At 44.6% G+C, this 22,556-nt stretch overlaps 1 protein-coding gene across 2 annotated transcripts in view; it reads left to right on the forward strand.

Annotated features, from left to right (window-relative positions):
* CPPED1 (calcineurin like phosphoesterase domain containing 1) overlaps nucleotides 1-17,416 on the forward strand; it is a 109,901-nt gene extending 92,485 nt beyond the window's left edge. For both annotated transcript variants that reach the window (XM_047087700.1, XM_047087701.1), the window contains one exon: nucleotides 17,096-17,416. In XM_047087700.1, coding sequence (XP_046943656.1) covers nucleotides 17,096-17,325 — 230 coding nt within the window. In that variant the 3' untranslated portion in view covers nucleotides 17,326-17,416. The remainder of the gene's footprint in view (nucleotides 1-17,095) is intronic.
* The last annotated feature ends 5,140 nt before the right edge of the window (nucleotides 17,417-22,556 follow it).

Here is a 22,556-nt window from a genome sequence, read left to right on the forward strand (position 1 = left end):
ATCCCTTGGGTAAATTCCTAGCAGTGCTATTGCTGGGTCATAGGGTAGGTCTATTTTTAATTTTCTGAGGAACCTCCACACTGTTTTCCAGAGTGGCTGCACCAGTTTGCATTCCCACCAACAGTGCAAGAGGGTTCCCTTTTCTCCACATACTCTCCAGCATCTATAGTCTCCTGATTTGTTCATTTTGACCACTCTGACTGGCGTGAGGTGATATTTGAGTGTGGTTTTGATTTGTATTTCCCTGATAAGGAGCGACATTGAGCATCTTTTCATGTGCCTGTTGGCCATCGGGATGTCTTCTTTAGAGAACTGTCTATTCATGTTTTCTGCCCATTTCTTCACTGGGTTATTTGTTTTTTGGGTGTGGAGTTTGGTGAGCTCTTTATAGATTTTGGATACTAGCCCTTTGTCTGATATGTCATTTGCAAATATCTTTTCCCATTCCATTGGTTGCCTTTTAGTTTTGTTGGTTGTTTCCTTTGCTGTGCAGAAGCTTTTTATCTTCATAAGGTCCCAGTAATTCATTTTTGCTTTTAATTCCCTTGCCTTTGGGGATGTGTCAAGTAAGAGATTGCTACGGCTGAGGTCAGAGAGGTCTTTTCCTGCTTTCTCCTCTAGGGTTTGGATGGTTTCCTGTCTCACATTCAGGTCCTTTATCCATTTTGAGTTTATTTTTGTGAATGGTGTGAGAAAGTGGTCTAGTTTCAACCTTCTGCATGTTGCTGTCCAGTTCTCCCAGCACCATTTGTTAAAGAGACTGTCTTTTTTCCATTGGATGTTCTGTCCTGCTTTGTCAAAGATTAGTTGGCCATACGTTTGTGGGTCTAGTTCTGGGGTTTCTATTTTATTCCATTGGTCTATATGTCTGTTTTTGTGCCAATACCATGCTGTCTTGATGATGACAGCTTTGTAGTAGAGGCTAAAGTCTGGGATACCTCCTGCTTTGGTCTTCTTCAAAATTACTTTGGCTATTCGGGGCCTTTTGTGGTTCCATATGAATTTTAGGATTGCTTGTTCTAGTTTTGAGAAGAATGCTGGTGCAATTTTGATTGGGATTGCATTGAATATGTAGATAGCTTTGGGTAGTATTGACATTTTGACAATATTTATTCTTCCAATCCATGAGCAGGGAATGTCTTTCCATTTCTTTATATCTTCTTCAATTACCTTCATAAGGTTTCTATAGTTTTCAGCATACAGATCTTTTACATCTTTGGTTAGATTTATTCCTTGGTATTTTATGCTTCTTGGTGCAATTGTGAATGGGATCAGTTTCTTTGTCTTTCTGTTGCTTCATTATTAGTGTATAAGAATGCAACTGATTTCTGTACATTGATTTTGTATCCTGCAACTTTGCTGAATTCATGTATCAGTTCTAGCAGACTTTTGGTGGAGTCTATCAGATTTTCCATGTATAATATCATGTCATCTGCAAAAAGTGAAAGCTTGACTTCATCTTTGCCAATTTTGATGCCTTTGATTTCCTTTTGTTGTCTGATTGCTGATGCTAGAACTTCCAACACTATGTTAAACAACAGCGGTGAGAGTGGGCATCCCTGTCGTGTTCCTGATCTCAGGGAAAAAGCTCTCAGTTTTTCGCCATTGAGGATGATGTTAGCTGTGGGCTTTTCATAAATGGCTTTTATGATGTTTAAGTATGTTCCTTCTATCCCGACTTTCTCAAGGGTTTTTATTAAGAACACATGCTGAATTTTGTCAAATGCCTTTTCTGCATCGATTGACAGGATCATATGGTTGTTATCTTTTCTTTTATTAATGTGATGTATCACATTGATTGATTTGCGAATGTTGAACCAGCCCTGCATCCCAGGAATGAATCCCACTTGATCATGGTGAATAATTCTTTTTATATGCTGTTGAATTTGATTTGCTAGTATCTTATTGAGAATTTTTGCATCCATATTCATCGGGGATATTGGCCTGTAGTTCTCTTTTTTTACTGGGTCTCTGTCTGGTTTAGGAATCAAAGTAATACTGGCTTCATAGAATGAGTCTGGAAGTTTTCCTTCCCTTTCTATTTCTTAGAATAGCTTGAGAAGGATAGGTATTATCTCTGCTTTAAACGTCTGGTAGAACTCCCCTGGGAAGCCATCTGGTCCTGGACTCTCACTTGTTGGGAGATTTTTGATAACTGATTCAATTTCTTTGCTGGTTATGGGTCTGTTCAAGCTTTCTATTTCCTCCTGATTGAGTTTTGGAAGAATGTGGGTGTTTAGGAATTTGTCCATTTCTTCCAGGTTGTCCAGTTTGTTGGCATATAATTTTTCATAGTATTCCCTGATAATTGCTTGTATCTCTGAGGGATTGGTTGTACTAATTCCATTTTCATTCCTGATTTTATCTATTTGGGTCATCTCCCTTTTCTTTTTGAGAAGCCTGGCTAGAGGTTTATCAATTGTGTTTTTTTTTTTTTTTTTTTTTTTTTCAAAAAACCAACTCTTGGTTTCATTGATCTGCTCTACAGTTTTTTAGATTCTACATTGTTTATTTCTGCTCTGATCTTTATTATTTCTCTTCTTCTGCTGGGTTTAGGCTGCCTTTGGTGTTCTGCTTCTATTTCCTTTAGGTTTGCTGTTAGATTTTGTATTTGGGATTTTTCTTGTTTCTTGAGATAGGCCTGGATTGCAATGTATTTTCCTCTCAGGACTGCCTTCGCTGCATCCCAAAGCGTTTGGATTGTTGTATTTTCATTTTCGTTTGTTTCCATATATTTTTTAACTTTTTCTCTAATTGCCTGGTTGACCCACTCATTCTTTAGTAGGGTGTTCTTTAACCTCCATGCTTTTGGAGGTTTTCCAGACTTTTTCCTGTGGTTGATTTCAAGCTTCATAGCATTGTGGTCTGAAAGTATGCATGGTATAATTTCAATTCTTGTATACTTATGAAGGACTGTTTTGTGACCCAGTGTGTGATCTATCTTGGAGAAGGTTCCATGTGCACCCGAGAAGAAAGTATATTCTGTTGCTTTGGGATGCGGAGTTCTAAATATATCTGTCAAGTCCATCTGATCCAATGTCTCATTCAGGGCCCTTGTTTCTTTATTGACCGTGTGTCTAGATGATCTCTCCATTTCTGTAAGTGGGGTGTTAAAGTCCCCTGCAATTACCACATTCTTATCAATAAGGTTGCTTATGTTTATGAGTAATTGTTTTATATATTTGGGGGCTCCCATATTCGGTGCATAGACATTTATAACTGTTAGCTCTTCCTGATGGATAGACCCTGTAATTATTATATAATGCCCTTCTTCATCTCTTGTTACAGCCTTTAATTTAAAGTCTAGTTTGTCTGATATAAGTATGGCTACTCCAGCTTTCTTTTGGCTTCCAATAGCATGATAAATAGTTCTCCATCCCCTCACTCTCAATCTGAAGGTGTGCTCAGGCCTAAAATGAGTCTCTTGTAGACAGCAAATAGATGGGTCTTGTTGTTTTATCCATTCTGATACCCTATGTCTTTTGGTTGGCGCATTTAGTCCATTTGCATTCAGTGTTATTATAGAAAGATAGGGGTTTAGAGTCATTGTGATGTCTGTATGTTTTATGCTTGTAGCGATGTCTCTGGTACTTTATCTCACAGGATCCCCCTTAGGATCTCTTGTAGGGCTGGTGTAGTGGTGACGAATTCCTTCAGTTTTTGTTTGTTTGGGAAGACCTTTATCTCTCCTTCTATTCTAAATGACAGACTTGCTGGATAAAGGATTCTCGGCTGCATATTTTTTCTGTTCATCACATTGAAGATCTCCTGCCAATCCTTTCTGGCCTGCCAAGTTTCAGAAGAGAGATCAGTCACGAGTCTTATAGGTCTCCCTTTATATGTTAGGGCACGTTTATCCCTCGCTGCTTTCAGAATTTTCTCTTTATCCTTGTATTTTGCCAGTTTCACTATGATATGTCGTGCAGAAGATCGATTCAAGTTATGTCTGAAGGGAGTTCTCTGTGCCTCTTGGATTTCAATGCCTTTTTCCTTCCCCAGTTCAGGGAAGTTCTCAGCTATTATTTCTTCAGGTATACCTTCAGCACCTTTCCCTCTCTCTTCCTCCTCTGGAATACCAATTATGCATGTATTATTTCTTTTTACTGCATCACTTAGTTCTCTAATTTTCCCCCTCATACTCCTGGATTTTTTTTATCTCTCTTTTTCTCAGCTTCCTCTTTTTCCATAATTTTATCTTCTAGTTCACCTGTTCTCTCCTCCACCTCTTCAATCCAAGCCGTGGTCATTTCCATTTTATTTTGCATCTCGTTTATAGCGTTTTTCAGCTCCTCCTGACTATTCCTTAGTCCCTTGATCTCTGTAGCAAGAGATTCTCTGCTGTCCTCTATACTGTTTTCAAGCCCAGCAATTAGTTTTATGACTATTATTCTAAATTCACTTTCTGTTATATTATTTAAATCCTTTTTTATCAGTTCATTGGCTGTTGTTATTTCCTGAAGATTCTTCTGAGGGGAATTTTTCCGTTTGGTCATTTTGGATAGTCCCTGGAGTGGTGCGGACCTGCAGGGCACTTCCCCTGTGCTGTGGTGTATAACTGGAGTTGGTGGGCAGGGCCGCAGTCAGACCTGATGTCTGCCCCCTGCCCACCGCTGGGGCTGCAGTCAGACTGCTGTGTATCTTCTCTTCCCCTCTCCTAGGGGCGGGATTCACTGCGAGGTGGCGTGGCCCGTCTGGGCTACTTGCACACTGCCAGGCTTGTGGTGCTGGGGATCTGGCGGATTAGCTGGGGAGGGTAGGCAAGGTGCACGGGGGCAGGAGGGGCAGGCTTAGCTCGCTTCTCCTTAGGTGATCCACTTCAGGAGGGGCCCTGTGGCAGCGGGAGGGATCAGACCCGCTGCCGGAGGGGTGGCTCCGCAGAAGCACAGCGTTGGGTGTTTGTGAGGAGGGAGCAAGTTCCCTGGCAGGAACTGGTTCCCTTTGGGATTTTGGCTGGGAGATGGGCGAGGGAGATGGCGCTGGTGAGCGCCTTTGTTCCCCGCCAAACTGAGCTCTGTCGTCCAGGGGCTCAGCACCTCTCCCTCCCGTTGTCCTCCAGCCTTCCCACTTTCCGAGCAGAGCTGTTAACTTATGACCTCCCAGATGCTAAGCCCCGCTTGCTGTCGGAACACACTCCATCCGGCCCCTCCGCTTTTGCAAGCCAGACTCGGGGCTCTGCTTGGCCGGAGGGCCACCCCTCCGCCCTGGCTCCCTCCCGCCAGTCCGTGGAGCGCGCACCGCCTCGCCGCCCTTCCTACCCTCCTCCGTGGGCCTCTTGTCTACACTTGGCTCCGGAGACTCCGTTCTGCTAGTCTTCTGGCGGTTTTCTGGGTTATTTAGGCAGGTGTAGGTGGAATCTAAGTGATCAGCAGGACGCGCGGTGAGCCCAGCGTCCTCCTATGCCGCCATCTTCCCTAGAATCCTTGTATTTGTTTTTCAAGATGGTAAGCTTTTTTCTCCAATCGACCCTCCTCTCGTTTTTGTTAATAAAGCTTTATTGGATCACAGCCATGCCCATGCGTTTACGTAACTATGAATGGCGGCTGCTTCCCTGCGATGAAGTAAGGGCAGAGCTGAGTAGTGGTTACACAGAGACCACATGGCCCTAAAATACTCTGTGACCCTTTACAGAAAATGTTGGCGGACCCCAGGTCACTTAAGTACAGGCGATCCCCAGAGGACGTTCCATGGAAATGTCTTTAAGATCCCGCTTCGGTTAATGGGAGTTTGGGGATGGGAAGGTTTGAATTCACACAAGGCCGAAACTGGGAGTGACAGGGTGCTTTGATGCTCCCCATGTGGAGGAGTTGGATGCAGATGTGAGCCTGCACCTCCCCTGTCTCCATTTCGGCCAGCCCTCAGTGCAGCCCCCTGGCCTCCAGCTGAGCTGGAATCTGACCTGGAGTCCTGGTGCCACCATGCACTCCCCTGGAGGACGTTCGTGAGAATTTCCCCCATGGGGGCGCCTGCGTGGCTCAGTCAGTTAAGCATCCAACTCTTGATTTCGGCTCAGGTCATGATCTCGCAGTTAATGAGATCAAGCCCCGAGTCGGGCTCTGTGCTGACAGCATGGAGCCTGCTTGGGATTCTCTCTCTCCCTCTATCTGCCCCTCCCCCACCTTTTCTCTCTCTTTCAAAATAAAGAAGCTTGAAATAAAAAGAATTTCTTCTATATCGCACAACTGGAGAGCGTTCAAAGGCATAGCGAGGGAATCCTGCCCCTGCTTTCCCAGCACCCCAACTCCTGTCCTTCCCTCGTGTGCCCCGTCTCTCACAGGCTTTTAGTTTCCATCCACTTGGATCAGACTCCTGGGTTCTGAACCCAGCCCTGCCGGGGACATGCTGAGTTAGGCAAACTGTGAAATGTGTCTACATCTGTCCTCTCATCTGCCAAACTGGGATAATAGCCATGCCGTCTTTGTAGGGAAATTGTGGGGATTACGCCTTCTGAGAACACATAAAGTGCTCTTCAGGAGTGTGTCTGATAGGAGCGCTCCATAAACACCACTTATTATCACTGTCATTACCACCATAATGATTATCCTACCTCAAGTCCCAGGACAGATGTGAACAAAGAACTGGCAGAAGTGGAGGGTGTGTTTAGGTCAAAGCCACCTCCTCCAGGAAGCCCTCTCACTGGGTCTACCGTGTCATGATCCTTGGCACTTTGTACCTCGAAGGTGATGGACAGAACATCTTCTGAGTCAGCCTGACCCTTGTGTGGGGTCACACAAATCCTCTCTCTGTGACCCCAGGCAAGTCCCTTAACCTCTCTGTGTGTCATTCTTCTCACCTGCAAAAGGGGGCAAATGTCTTCATGGGGGTCCTTGTGAAGCTTAACTGAAACGATACGTAATAAGCATAGTTCTTGGCTCAGGGTGGGCGTTCAGTAAATAAAACACTGCAAACCGTGCATTATCACTTGCTGCCTTTTATTATGGATAGCTGTTTATATTGCTATCCAGCTGTAGGCCTTGAGCGTTCAGTTGCTAGGAATGGTCATTCTGGGTGCCCCACTACCCTCCCCCACTACCCTCCCACCAAGGGGGAGCTCCACAAGTGTTTATTGCCCCGAGCTGGCGGAAGAAACAGCCTCCAGCTTCACCCAGAGATTGTGGAGCTGGTCTTTCCCCTCCTGCACATTCCCTTGCCGACCTGGGCCACGGGCTCTCAGGCATTTGGGGAGATGCGTGCCAGTGAAATGTAAGGAAAGTGATTCTAGAGGAACCTAGAATTCCCAAATTGGCAACTCAAAACCCTGACCCAGTAGTGGACCGTACCCTGATTTCAGATTCGTGGCTGCACCTCCCAGCCCTGCTGAAGAAACATATTTCTGCCCCTTTGCCACGCGGGCCACCCCAGGCCACCGGTTGCTGGCAGGGATCACCGTCTCAAGGCCTGCCTCCCAGCTACCTGCTGAGGAAAGCCTTTCCCTGCAGCAGGGTTTATTTGCTCCTGTTTTCTATATGTTCCTACTAATTCATTCTTTCTTTCTTTCTTTCTTTCTTTCTTTCTTTCTTTCTTTCTTTCTTTTTCTTTCTTTCTTTTTCTTTCTTTCTTTCTTCTTTTTCTTCATTCCTTTTCTTTCTTTCTCTGTCCTTTTCTCTTTCTTTCTTTCTTTCTTTCTTTCTTCTTTTTCTTCCTTCCTTCCTTTTCTTTCTCTGTCCTTTCTTTTCTTTCTTTCTTTCTTTCTTTCTTTCTTTCTTTCTTTTTCTTCATTCCTTTTCTTTCTTTCTCTGTCCTTTTCTTTCTCTTTCTTTCTTTCTCTTCCTTCCTTTTCTTTTTCTTTTCCTTTCTTTTCCTTTTCTTTCTTTCCTTTCTTTTCTTCCTTCTTTCCTTCATTCTTTCTTTTCTTTTCTTTCCTTCCTTCCTTCCAGCACATTTTTTTCTTACCACTGAGGCAGGAAAAATGGGAATTGTGACTAATGATTTACAACACAATTTTCACTATTCCATCCGGCGATGTGAAGGATGCATAACATTTTCATAAATGTATATCTACTCAGGATAAAAGCAAAAGCTGTCCAATTTAAATCTGTTTACTCTTTCCAGGCTTAAGTAACACTAAGGCCTTCAGGAAGCTGGTTCTTAATACTAGAATTGTACTGGGGAGCCTCCTGATTTCCTGACTGATTTGAGGCACACTTCCAGTATTCGAATATTAAATTACATGGAGATTGCATTCCCTTCCCAATTGATTTGAAATGAATTTGAATCAAGACAGCTTAAAAATAGCTTTTATAGCATCTCTGTGACTTGATACCATGGAGAAATAAGCATGAAGCGAATGCCACAGAAGTGGTCCTCCCCTGATGCACAGGGGCTGCCTTTTGCTTGGGAATTCCTCTGGTGGTAATTTAAGAAGATGCTTGTCATTCCCTTACAGCAGTTCATAATTCAAAAACAATCCATACGTAACAGTCAATTAAGGAACTGTGGAAGCATGTCGGCCATAGATGACTAATGAATAGCCGGGATGGAAACTCTGCCCAACTCCTGAAAACACCACTAGAATCAATGCCCCGTCAAGGAAACTGTGATTTATTAATACATCCCCTACCTCCGTTGAGTTGTGAATCAATGTTTCCCCATCAAAGGCTAATAGAAAAGCAGAGATGGGTCCTCATGGCCTGTCGGCATGAGAGGCGATTGTAACTCGGACAGGAGACCACGTGGCAGAGCCAGCACGTGGTGTGTCTGTCCTCTGCCAGCCGCCAACCCCGCCCGAGACGGAGCCCCGAGGGTTCAGGAGTATCTACTGTGGTACCCGTTTCCATGCTCTCCTTTAAACCTCCCTGCCACCCATGAGTCATCTTCATTATTCGTCTCACAAGCCAGGGAATGGAGGCTCTCAAGGGTCAGTAACACCCTGCCCGAGGTCCCCAAAGAACAGAACCAGGCTTCTGACTCGATCTCAGCTCAGGTCGTGATCTCACAGGTTTGTGAGTTTGAGCCCCACTGACAGCGCGGAGCCTGCTTGGGATTCTCTCTCTCTTCCTCTGTCTCTGCCCCTCCCATGCTCACTCTCTCTCTCACTCAAAACAAATAAACAAAAAGAAAAAGAACAGAAACAGAGTCCGCAAGGTCAGTTCAGAACTTAGGCTCCGACATCCGTTTCCCAGCTGTGTAACTTTGCCTCTTTGTTCCTCGTCCTGGCCTCGGGTTTTTCCTCTGAAAAATGGTGATTCGAGCCTCCATTGGGACGATTCAGCGAGATGATGGATGGAAGGGCCCTCGCGTCCTGTGGCTGTCCTTGCTTCTAAGCCACTCTCATCCTGCCTCAATACTGCCCTGACTTGAGGCAGGACTGGGAGAACATGATCTGGGCTCAAAACTGCTGGACTTGCCAGGAGGTGGGAAATAGAAGCTCCGTCTGTCGGCTTCTGGTTCTGGTTCCAGCCCAAGAAGAGGGTCTCTCACGTGCCTTTGGGCCAGCCAGGAATGTCCCAGAGCCTTAAACTCCGCACCAGAACCCAGCAGGAAGGACAGTTAGGCCTATCCTCCTCCTTTTTGACGCAGACTTTAGCCTTCTGCCTGACCGTCCCTTTGTGCCCTTATTCCGTGGCCATTTCTCACTGCTTCTTATTCAGGCCTCCAAGATGTGAAGTTTCTAACGGCAGTGGTGGGGGTAGAGATGATCTCTTGCCAGAGGGGAGAACATCCTGAACACGATGGCCCTGCTCACCGACAGACTCCCCCATCGTTATCGCTAGCTCTCTTAGGCATCCTTGCTAATGCCAGAATCATCATTCAGTCACATTGGCTGTGACCTGGGACATTAGCAATAAATGGTGAGCCTTAAGGGGCTTGCAGCAGGACGATGGACAGCACACTCACTGCAGCACCCCCCCCAACCCAACCCAGCTGTCCTCAGAGATCCGCTCTGAAAGTCCCTCCGGTCACTCGAACAGTCCCCATTAATGCTCTTGTCTCTGTGGGCGCCGATAAATATGGCATGAAACTTGATCATCGGTGAGTCTTTTTTTTTTTTTTTTTTTTTTTTTTTTTTTTTTTTGATCATCGGTGAGTCTTTACAGCTAATTACGGCTAATGTGAGCCACTCTCAAAATTGCCAAACATGCCTTCCAGAATATTACAGTTTGCAGCTAGGAATTAGGCAGAAAGAGCCAAATTCCATGCACACAATCTAGTACACAACCAAATAAGAACGACACTGAGTGGTTTCTGTCTGGCCATTAGGAACTCCCTGAGGTGGGTCCGATGGCCCAGGCCCCGCAGCTTTGAAAGGCCAGGAAGGCGAGGAAGAGGTTCTCGTCTACGGTCCTTGTCCATGGTCCTCCAGTCTGTGTGGCCAGGACTGTCCAATCTTCCGTTTGTGGCAAGGACCCTTTGGGCACCCAACCCAGGGCCTCACCCGCAGCTTCTGACCCACAAGCTCAGGCCCTGGCGTGGTGGCCCCTCCACCCTTCCCTACTGTCACCCTTCCCCCCGGAGCACCTGGCACGCCACCACCACGCTGTTCAGGTCGCCTGGACATGTGTGTTCATGATCACTGGTAAAGTTGTACCACACAAATAAAGAGTAGAAGGTGATGCCCCCTCACTAATCCCAGCACCCCCACACACACACCGTCTCCATGAAATCACCCGTGGGAGCAGTGGGAACATAGCCCCCTTGGGTTGGGGGATACAGACCCGTGCACACAAACCCTTCTACGCATGCGCTCTCTTCGACAAAACCAGGATCACACAATGCTTTTTTTTAACATCTTGCTGTTCCTACTTAACATATTTGGTGACTGTCAATGCCAGCACATGTAAATCTACCTCTTGTGTAAAATACACCCGTCATCCATCGCGTCTCCTGTAAATGAGCATCACAAACACTGCACTATGTATTTATGCCTCCAGATGCAACACATCTGCATCTGTGGACTCTTCTCCGGGCATTTCAATGGAATTGCTGGTGTTGGGTCAAGGGGAACACATCAGGGAACGTGAGAAGATAGCTCCTCTCTGAGATGGGTTGTATCTGTTTGCATCCTGATAACAGTAAATGGAACTCACTGATCCTCGCCACCCTCGGCTGTTCTAAACAGAAGAACCTGGGTCCCCTTCCTTCCCATCCCGAGGCATGGACCTCAGTGGGCAGACGGCCGCACCTGCCCACAGGTGGGTCTCCGTTCCTACTGTGAGCACACGGTGGCTCTTGTCACAGGGCTCTGTGCAGACTCTCCCAGAATCCTCTTAACCAGGAGGAGCTGCTGTCAACATTTTTGAACATGTTTCCCTCAGCCCTTTCAGAATCCTTGTTAGGTGCGAACGGTTCCATCACCACGAGGATCCCTTTTATAGCCATACCCACTCCCAACCCCTACAACCCCTGTGCCTCACTCCTAGCAGCCGTGTCTACACCTCCATCATTTCAAGAATGCTGTGTCAGTGGAATCACACAGGATGGAAGCTTTTGATTTTGGCTTTTCAAAGTCAGCATAATTGCCTCGCTATCTGTTGTAGCTGTTGTGTGTATCAGTCAATCATTCCTTTTTTTTTTTTTTTTTTTATTGCCGAGTGGTATTCCGTGGTGTGGTTGTGCCACAGTTTAACCGTATACCCACTGAAGGACATTTAGGTTGTTCCCCGTTTCCGGCTATTACAAATAAAGCTGTAGAACACATCTGTGTACAGATATTTGAACCTAAGTTTTCACTTCTCTGGGATAAATATCCCAAAGAGTTCTGTTGCTGGGTCATAACAGTAAATGCACATTTAGTTTTGTAAGAAACTGCCAGAGTGTTTCCCAGAGTTGCTGTGTCACTTTACATTCCCACCAGCGCTGTGGGAGTGATCCAGTGTCTCTGCACCAGAGGCAGCATTTGGTGTCTGTAACATTTTAAAATTTCGTGTTTGGTTTTTTTTTTGTTTGTTGTAGTTATTGTGATTTTTTTCCCCCACCTCTTTGCTGATTGAAAGCCACATATTCCATTTTTTTTCTTTTGGAAATTATCCGTATTTTTTTTAATGAATTTAAATTTATTTAAATTTTATAGAGAGCATGCAAGTGGGGGAGAGGGGCAGAGAGAGAGATTGGGAGAGAGAGAGAGAGAGAGAGAGAGAGAGAGAGAGAGAGAGAGAGAGATCTTAAGCAGGCTCCATGCATGGCTCGATCCCACAACCCTGGGATCATGACCCGAGCTGAAATCAAGAGTCAGACTTTCAACCAACTGAGCCACCCAGGCTCCCCTTAAATAACTTTAAAATTTTAGAACACCTTCAAATCTGCATAAAAATTACAAAGATAATACAGAGACTTCCCACATGCCCTATGCCTCGATTCCCCCATTATTTATATCTTATACCAGTAGCACATTTGGTACAATTAATGAGGTGATATCGATAACACTTTTATTAATGAAGTCCATAATCAGGTTCCCTTACTTTTTACCGAATGCCCATTTTCTGCTCCAGGATCCCATCTAGCATAGCATACCTCGCTTAGGTATCACACCTCCTTAGTCTCCTCTTGGCTGTGACTGTTTTTGACGACCTTGACAGTTTTGAAAAGTACTGGTCAGGTATCTTATAGAATGTCCCTCTCTTGGGATGGGTCTGATGGTTTTCTCATGCTGAAGCCCTGGGTTTGGGGGAGGAAGATCACACGGATGTAAAGTGCCGTTCTCATCACCATCGTCAAGGTACATTGTGGGGTGCGGGCACTCAACCGGACTCTCTCATCCCTGCTGATGTTCGGTCAGTGTCTCCACCATAAAGTTCCTCTTGGACCGAAGTCCCTATGCACAGTCTGCACCTACGGGTGGGGAGTTATGCTCCCCCTGCTTGACGGCAGAATATCTAAGTAAATTATTTGTTATTCTCTATGGGAGATTCGTCCCTTTTCCCCACATTTACATGTTTATTTATATTAACACAGACTCATGGATTTCTATTTCTTACACTTTGGGTTATAATTCAGCACTAGCTGTTGCTCAAATTGTTAAGCTTTGGCTATGGGGAGCTCTTTCAGTTGACCCCTCTGTCCCTTCTGACACCCCCTCCCCCGCCCCATTATTGTGAGCTTTTGAGAACTTCAGCACTTCTTACTTTCTGGCTCGACAAGCTGCTCCAGGCTCATTTTGTGTATTTCCTGCCCCAGCCCTACGGCAGTCACTTCTCCAAGGATCTGCATCTCCTTTTACTGGAGAATGGTGTTAGAAACCAAGATCTGGACACTAGGTGTGCTCATTGCTAGTGTGCACCCTTGTTTCTAGGCTGGGAAGGACGTATCCTGTTTACTAACCTGTGTCTGTACACCTCTATAAACGTTTCTGGGTGTCCTCGTCTGTTTTTAGCATCTGATATTAAGGTAAACATGAATTCCTGTTGATGTCTCCACCTCCAATCCACTACGCCATGGTTCATTCTAGCTTCCTCCTCATCCTACACATTTTATTTTTTGCATTTTTTATTGAGGTATTTATATAATGCACATACCATAAAATTTCCCCTTTTAAAGTACAAATTCAGTGGGTTTTTTAATATTCGTTTATTTTTGCAAGAGAGAGAGAGCATGAACGAGGGCAGGGGGAAGGGGCATGGGGAGGGTGCAGAGAGAAAGGGAGACACAGAATCTGAAGCAGGCTCCAGGCTCTGGGCTTCAGTACAGAGCCTGACACGGGGCTTGCAACTCATGAACTGTGAGATCATGACCTGAGTCGGAGTCAGACACTTAACTGACTGAGACACCCAGACACTCCTAAATTCATTGGTTTTAATAGTGCAGCCATCACCACTGTCTGATTCCAGACCATTTTTAGACAGTTTTTACCATTCCACAAAGAAATGCTGTGCCTGTTAGTGGTCACTCTCCCTTCCTCTTTCCCTCTTCCCCCAGCCCCTGTCATACAAGAATCTTCTTTTACTTCATTCCTTTTTACAGCTGAATAATCTTCCATTGTATGGATGTGCCACATTTTGTTTATCCACTCATCGATTAATGGACATGTAGGCTTCTTTTTAGGCTACTGTGAGTAATGTTGTGAACATTCACACACAAGTTTGTACATGGCTATGTGTTTTCATTGAGTCATTGTGTGTTCTCTTGAGTCATTTCTCTAAGAGTGGAATTGCTGGTCCACATGATAGCTCTATGTTTAACATTATAAGGAGCTGCCAAAGTGTTTTCTAGAATGGCTGTACCATTTTACATTTCCACTAGCACTATATGAGGGTTCTAATGTCTCCAAATCCCTGTGATCACTTGTTATTTTCCATGTTTGTTTGTAGCCATCCTAGTAGATGTGAAGGGGTATCTCATTATGGTTTTTTTTTTTTTTAGTTTATTTATTTTTGAGACAGAAGGAACACATGTGAGTGGAGGAGGGGCAGAGAGAGGGGCTGACAGAGAACCCCAAGCAGGCTCTGCACTGTCCACGCAGAGCTCGATGCAGGACTCAATCTCACAAACTGTGAGATCATGACCTGAGCTAAAGTCAGACCCTTAACCAACTGAGTCACCCAGGCGCCCCTCATTATGGTTTTGATTTGCATTTCTCTAATGATCAGTGACATTGAACATCTTTTCATAGTTTTCATATTCTTCTCTTCATATTTTCTGGATATTAGATCTTTATCAGATATATGATTTGCAAATATTTTCTCTCATTCCATGGGTTATCTTTTCATGTTGTTGATAATGTTCTTTGAAGCACAAACCTTAAAGTTTTGATAGGTACACTTTGTCTATTTTTAGTTTGGTTGCTTGTGCCCATTTTTAAGAAGCATGTTAATTACGCATTTTTCCTAGCAAATACAAAGTTACTTATTATTTTTGCATTCCTTCCAAACATGACAATAACTTTCATGCACTTTAATTATCAATTGAACTTCCCATCCTGACATTCTTGAGTTTTAGTTTCACTTTCACATTAAAAAATAGTTTTTTCAAGGGAAATCAGTAGTTAATTAAATTTACCAAAATATATTTATTAGTGTTTGCTCATCACTATTTTTTAATTTCATCCCTTCCTTGCTGAAACAGTTCTCCTAATAATTCTTTCAGTGAAGGTTTGGAAGTGGTAAACTCTTTATATGCCTCAGCATGTATTTATTTTGCCCTTCAATCTGAATGATGGTTTAGCTGGATATAAAATTTGAGATTCATAGTTGCTTGCCCTCAGCATTGGAAGGTATCACTCTTTGATCCTGTTATTACTAGGGGTGTCTGCTGTCTGTCATTCCTTTGTAAGTTATTCTTACTATCATTTCCTCCTTTCTCCTGTTCCAGCTCCTCTTAAGCGTCCATTGATACCTCTTAATCCATTCTGTGGGTTCTTTGAACTGCGTGTTCTTATTGCTCGTGTCTGGGTCTTTGTGTTGTCTTTGGTTCACTGCCTGCATTCTGCCTTTTAATTCACTGATTTCCTCTCTAAACAGTGTCCCGTCCAGAATTTATCCCATTTATTGAGAGTTGTCTTTGTTTTATATTTTAATGGCTTGTCTTTTATCTCTGAGCTTTCGTTACCAATTATTCTCATTTCTTTCATGCCTGTTTTCTTTCCTAACATGTTGTTTTTCATAGATATTAGTCCTTTATCAAGGACCTTTTGATGCCTTAAACATACTCATTTTAAGTATTTGTCAGGCAGTTTTATGTCATTCATTTCATCTGGAGTGAATTCATATTCCTGATTGAGGAGTCTGTAGACTGTCTTACTTAGCATGAGATTTCTTCACAGGTGGTGGGATTTTTTTCCAGATTCAATTTGAGTAAGACGTAATTTTTTTTTTCATTTGGTTTTTCCTTCACTTTCTCTCTTGAATAGCTTCCTCCTGCCTGGTGGTTTGGGCTTCTCCACTCCAGCTCCATTTGGAACCAGGTCTTACAGTAGAGCTGGAAGGCCCTTGCCCACGGTAACACTGAGAAAACATGTCTCATTTCCTAGACTTGAGCCTATGTCTGTCCTTCCTTCCTAGACCCGTAGATCGCTACAAGCCCCAGGCCAGTGGTATGCTCGAGACAGCTCCTATCCAGCTCACGAAAACCAGTGATTAAATTTTAAGGAATGCTGTGAGCTCATTTTCAAACAACAATTAATAAAAATTAAATTCTCCGAACTCACCAGTGAATAAATTCTATTGAAAAGCAAAGGTAGTAAATACTCAAAACTGACTCTTTTCTAATTACCTTGCTACCTGTTGCTATTACAATGCTGCCAGGTTGCTCACGGCTTTTGTATCTGTGTGGCAAGAGGTGCCATAGAGTGATGTGCTCACCGCATGTTTTCCCATGTCTGGGTCATTGACATCACGCGGGTGATTTGATAGCAGCCATGATGAGAGCATTCACCCACAGAAGTGAGTGAGCATTACAGATCGGTTCTCTTATTTTCTGGAGTACTTGTTAAAGACACCTGCACACCACTGCCCGGGCCCCAGACAGCGACGGTTTTCTGCATCCTCCTTCCATAGACAGAGGTCTCCAGGCCACCCCTCCTCCAAACAGGGGCCAGGCTTTATTTGCTCATCTCACAGAAACTGCTTTCAGTCTCTGTTACCCTACAGGAGCTTCATTCCCAGCAATACTGTAACCCCACTCATTACTCTGCGTTTCTGTCTTGTTTCTCATCCACAGAGCTCTTGATTTCGGTGCTGAGGCGACTTCTGTCCTTTGGTCTTTCTTTTTTTCTATCTCACCCACCATGGCTCTTGAGTGTGGGGAGGAGAAGGTACATTAAATGCTGAGCATGCTCTACTCTCTTGATTAGAACTCCATAAACATGATTTTTTGTAGACATTTAACTTGTCTCCTGTGGCTGTCGATAACAGACCTCAGAATATTTCCTTCCGCTTCCTGTATCTCTCCCGAAGTCATTCACTTTATCTTCCTCCTCTCCCTTTGTTCCCTGGCACTTTCTTGTGCCGGTTATAACAAACGTGTTAATATGTTACATCGATGAATTATTCCCTGAAAGGATTGTGGATGTCACGAGGCTGCCTTCTCATTTCTTAGGCACTGAGTCAATATTACGCACTTAATTTAATAACATACCGTGTTGTGCCTAGAAGAAAACAGGGGAGTCCCCCAAGTTCCCTACATGGAAATCCTTGGCCCCCTAATGTCTTGTTCCCTCCCCCCGCAGGTGTCACAGCTGTGTTCTCAGGCCACTACCACAGGAATGCCGGGGGCACCTACCAGAACCTGGACATGGTGGTGTCATCTGCCATCGGATGCCAGCTGGGCCAGGACACCCACGGGCTCCGAGTCGTCGTGGTCACTGCCGAGAAAATCGTTCACCGCTACTACAGCTTGGATGAGCTGAGTGAGAAGGGGATAGAAGACGACCTCATGGGCCTGATGAAGGAAAAGTGATGGTGGCTGGCGATCTCGTGTTTCACTTCCCCTGGTTTTTTACTTTACCAGAAGCAGCAGGTACGCACCGTCCTTTGTTGAAACATAAAAGTACTCCAAGCCGATGTGTGGATTTTTGTCCTTTTGCATAAATCAGGGAGCTGGGTCCTCTCCTCCTATCCTAAATTGTATTCAAAGTAGAGCTTCCCTCCCTTTAAAAAAGAGAGGAGTTGGGGGAACTGGAAAATAAAAGAATAAATGATTCTAGCGTCTCTCTGCTTGGATGCTTGAATAAACTCTCCGAGTGCTGTGTCCCTCAGCTCTGCTTGTGAATTAGTGCTTGTGAATTAGCATGTGATAAATGTCTACCTGTCGACCTCCATCCCACCTTGATAGCCAAGTGTGGTCTTTGAAAATTCTGTGATCAGACCACATCCGATCGTACTAAATTGTGGTCATGACTCCCAAAGTGCTAGGCAAAACACGGGTCATCTCCTTTCCTTCCTAACAAAGCACATGACTGTAACCCATTAGAGCTACGCAGGCTTGCTTTTACAAGGAGCTGGGTAGACCACATCTGCTACTAAATTTTGAGACTCCCGGCATTGTTGACAACGTGGTCGGTACAAGTCAAAGTTGAACTTGCCTTCTGGGTGACAAGAAAATCCTGCTTGGCACATGAACGGGCCATCTGTAGAAACCTCATCACAGAGACTGGAACTGAAGCCCCACACCCTGGCTTCGTTCACATTCACGTCTGACAGCGTGGCGACCCCGCAGATTGGCATCCTTGTGGAATGGGAGTGGCCCTCCGCTTATGAGACTCTTCGCTGTGTCCGTTTGGACAGAACAAGTGGGAGTTGCTGCGGAGTTCTCCAAGGGAGCAAAGCAGAGACTCTGGTGGGGCAGGAATGGAGCTTTTGGCCACATCATCTAAATCAGCCCTGGCTTTGAGGAAATGCACCGTATCCCTTGACGAAGGAGCACGGGCGGTTTGAAATCAGTGTCATTTTTACGTGATCTCCTTTGCTGCTGCTTTGCCACCGCCACTGACCATGGCGCGGTCTCGTCCGTCGCCCTGGCGGACGGGGAGCCTGGGCTGTCTGTCCTGCCGGGAATATTTCACAACGCCGTGCAGTAGTGTGCTGGCATACGCATACAGATGGGCTGCAAAGTCCATTAAACCACAAGACTTTCGTGTTACAGAGTTTTAGTCAATGTGGCAAAACCGTGAGACATTAAATAGGAAGATAATTGGATATGTAAATTCATAAGGAAAAAAGATGAGAAGTTAATTATACTACAGATCCGTGATGCACCATAGCTCTTCGCTGTGTGGCACAAGAAAATTAGAATTTTTCAAAATTAGAATGCCCTTATTTTAGGACTTTGCTGCAGTCTTGATTTGTGTTCCATTTTTCTTTACAACAGGTGTGGATTGAGGAGGTCAGGAACAGCAGTTCAGTAAAAGGTGTAACTTTTTGTTTCATTTTATTTGGGGGAGGATATGGATTAAATTAAACGCAATGGAAATGAAACATCTGAGTCTCCTTCCCCAGAAACCTAATATGTAAAAAAATTGATTCAAGATACAGTAAAGATATGCTAAGAATAGGGAATCCTATGAAATTCTAACCGTTTTTTAAGTAACCACCAATATTCCCTAATGGTAGTTGGTTCAGAAGAAGTTAGGAAATGATTTTGTAGATGAGTGTGTATCATTCTGATAATAGATAATTACCAATGTACTCACTTATGATTGCTTTTTCTTTAAAAGAAAAAAACACATTACAAAATAAGTGCCTTATACTCTGGAAAACAATAAAATACTCCATGATCCTAAGTGCTATGATTTTGAATGTTTATTATGTGCTAAGTACATTTTCAGTGCTTTAACTGAGAGAGGTGGGGCTCACTTGGCCACAGTCATACAGCTCACCCGTGGGGAAGGAAGGGTTGAGATGCAGACAGTCTGACGGCCCAGCCTGTGCTCCTTATTAACACTATCATCTCTCTTAGAAAACATTTCTCACAGTGAGAGGTTTGCAGCAGCTCAGCCTGTGGCAACACGACAACATTTAGCACCTCTGACCACCTTTGCTGGACAATGACCCGGTGTTAGCAGGAAGCCATGGGGCTTGATCCCAGGGTTTGTAAAGCCCGGACACCCCTTCTCTGACCGTACCAGATCCAGGGTGGCAAAGCCTGTCCAGGTTGTCCCAGGCAGAGAATTTTCCCCGAGGATACTGGAAAACTCCTGTCTGGGAGGCCACAGGACACAGCTCTGCCCACAACAGTAAAGTACTCCGTGGGATGACGCTCACTGCTTGCTCGTGGTTCCTGCCCCCAGGAGTAGGAAAGCCATGGCTCTCTCAAGGCAAGCAATGCCACCCAACGCTCCCCTTCCAATGCGTCGTTTTCTTTGGCGGTAGAAATAAGGGCTGCTAAAAGGAGAAGGTTATTTAAGGAGACCTAACATGGGGTTCTCAAGACTCCAGCAGGCTTGCGGACGGGTTGGGGAGATGCCTAACTGTGTTCACCTTTTTACAATAAGTAAGTGGATGTCTAGAACTCCGTCCTGTTTGCCCTCAGGTTGGAGAACAGGGGGGAAAGGTCTATGGTAAACCTTATGGAAGCGAGCAAACAGAACGTTTCATGCCGTCTTGTGATTTTCAGCATTACCTGGTTGTCAGGCCCTGATAGAGAGTTACAGAGCAAACCCTAGTTTTAAGCCTGAATAATAACGCTAGGACCATTTCCCTTATGTAGTACAAAAGACACCAAGTTACATATAACTGTGGAAACTGTATTACACATAATACAGTTTAATAGTATAGTCTATATTCTCATCGAAATCTGTTGAGGAAAGGTAGCAAAAACATCATTTGCATTTACTTGAACTCTTAATACTTATTCCCCAAGTAGTGTCTAAAACAGCTTTGCACAGTCGTGAAATTAAGTAGCGACATTGTATTGAGCTGGGGGAAAAGGAAGATTTTGGAATAAATCATCAAGGCAAGTTCTATTAAAAGCTTGCACATAACCTTAGTAGTTTGGGTTACACATGCAAGAGATAGTACTTGACAGGTAATATTGATTTTTTTTTATAACTTCATAAAATACTGTCTTCTGTCATTGGAGAGCTCTTAGGGATATATATATGATTCTTTTCTTGGAATAATAATGACTTCTAACATCTTTCTAGGAAAGGTTTTACTGACTAAATTCTCTTTTTCCTTCCATGGATTTTTATTTCCATTATTTCTTTACCATTAGTGACCACGTACACATATACACATATATACAGTTTGGGTGATTCCTTTAAAATTTTTTTTAAATGTTTATTTATTTTTGAGAGAGAGAGAGAGAGAGAGACAGAGACAGAGCACAAGTGGGGGAGGGGCACAGACAGAGGGAGACACAGAATCCAAATGAAGCAGGCTCCAGGCTCTGAGCTGTCAGCACAGAGCCTGACACAAGGGCTCGAACTCATGAACCCTGAGATCATGACCTGAGCCAAAGTCAGATGCTTAATCGACTGAGCCACCCAAGTGCCCTGAGGATGTTTCCTTTAGATAAATCCTAAAGGACCCATGTAGATTAAAAAAACAAAAACAAAAAAACAAAAACAAAGGACCCATGTAGATTAAAAAACAAAAACAAAGCCTATGTAAATAAAGTGGATTGAACACGAATAATCACAAGTTACCTTTCATTATTGTGTTCTGATACTTCTCTTTAAAAAGTAATTTTTTGGGCTCCTGAGTGGCTCAGTGGATTAAGCATCCATCTTAGGCTCAGGTCATGATCTCACGGTTCCTGATTTTGAACGCTGCGTCGGGCTCTGTGCTGACGGTGCGGAGCCTGCTTGGGATTTTCTCTCTCCCTCTCTCTCTGCCCCTCTCCTGCTCATGCTCTCTGTCTCTCTCTTAAAATAAATAAATAAACTTAAAAAAAGAAATAAATGTGTGCAGCTTAGTAAAATGTATCTCAATAAAATTGTTTTAAAATAATTTAAAGAGAGATTTATCCAGCTTGGGGGACGGCAGTGTTTTCAGAAGGAGCGTCATTTGCAGCCAAGGAGGCATTTTGTCATGTGAGGTACCTGTTTCCAGAGCTCCTGTGCCTCTGAAGACAGACCCAGGTTTGAACCCAGGCTCTCAGATTGTGAACCATGCTCACATGGTTTCTCTCTCAAGACTCGCTAACCTCCCTATACCTCAGTATCCGCACACTCCATCGGTTGGGACGCTTCCAGCCGATGGTAACAGTATCAGATCAGAAGGGGCTTGATAAGTGAGGGGGTTGTTTTTCTCCCACAAGATCAGTCCTGAGTCCGATGGTGGCTCTGGGATGTCTGAGCAGCGAAGCGTGTCAGCTCTGTGTCGATGGCTCCGTGATTCCTACTGACAACATGGCCGCCCAACTCCAAGCATCATTAAGTCCAAGACAGAAAGGGCTGGTGGGGTGGGTCTCTACCTCCAGAGTCACTTTTTCTATCCAAGAGGAAGTTTTCACCCAGAGGCCCTCACCGGATTCTGCATCGTAAGTCCCATTGTCCAGAAACAGAAATGCCACGAATACAACCCAACAGCCATCACAGTCACAGAAAAGAGACCCTAGGATAAGGGATGAGGCCCGCCGGTAATTGTGAAAGAGCACCTTGCTGTGCCCATGAAAGCCACACTGCATACAAACTGCTCAAGTGGCGAGTGGTGAGAAAGAAAAAGTGTCAGCAGAGACCAGCCTTTCCCGGGAACACAGGAGGGGAGGAGACTGAGAGTAAGTGGAGAAAAGTGCAGGTTGAGCAGCCTCGAGTGAGAACAAGGCTGAAAGTGGATGTGGAAAGGGACAATACCCAGTAGGACAAGGGTATTGGAAGGGGAAAGAAATGGGCTTGGGAGCACAGCCTTGCATGAGGTAAGAATGAAGAGGCCAAAACGGGTGATAAGGCTGAGAACATGGGCGGAGCCATGGGGTGACTGGCCGGCTGGCAGGTATAGCCCACTTCCTGCTGATGCCTTTCTCAGAAGGGCTCCGTGTCTGTGCTTCGCTGTGAAACAGGTAAGGCTTTCTGGACTGATGCACAGTTCACCTTCGTCTCGTCAGGCAAAAGCCACCATCTGTGTAGAACTGGTGACCATCTGGCTTTCACTGAAGCTCTGCCTCCAGGTGGGCCATATGGGATGCATTTTAGACGTTGAGGAAGAGTGAACGCAAGGTGTGGCTTACTCCCCGGCTGTAGAAAAAGT

Source organism: Lynx rufus, unplaced genomic scaffold (assembly GCF_022079265.1).
Source record: "Lynx rufus isolate CCGP_SWC_20201006 ecotype Redwood Valley unplaced genomic scaffold, mLynRuf1.p SCAF_23, whole genome shotgun sequence".
Classification (NCBI taxonomy): Eukaryota; Metazoa; Chordata; class Mammalia; order Carnivora; family Felidae; genus Lynx; species Lynx rufus.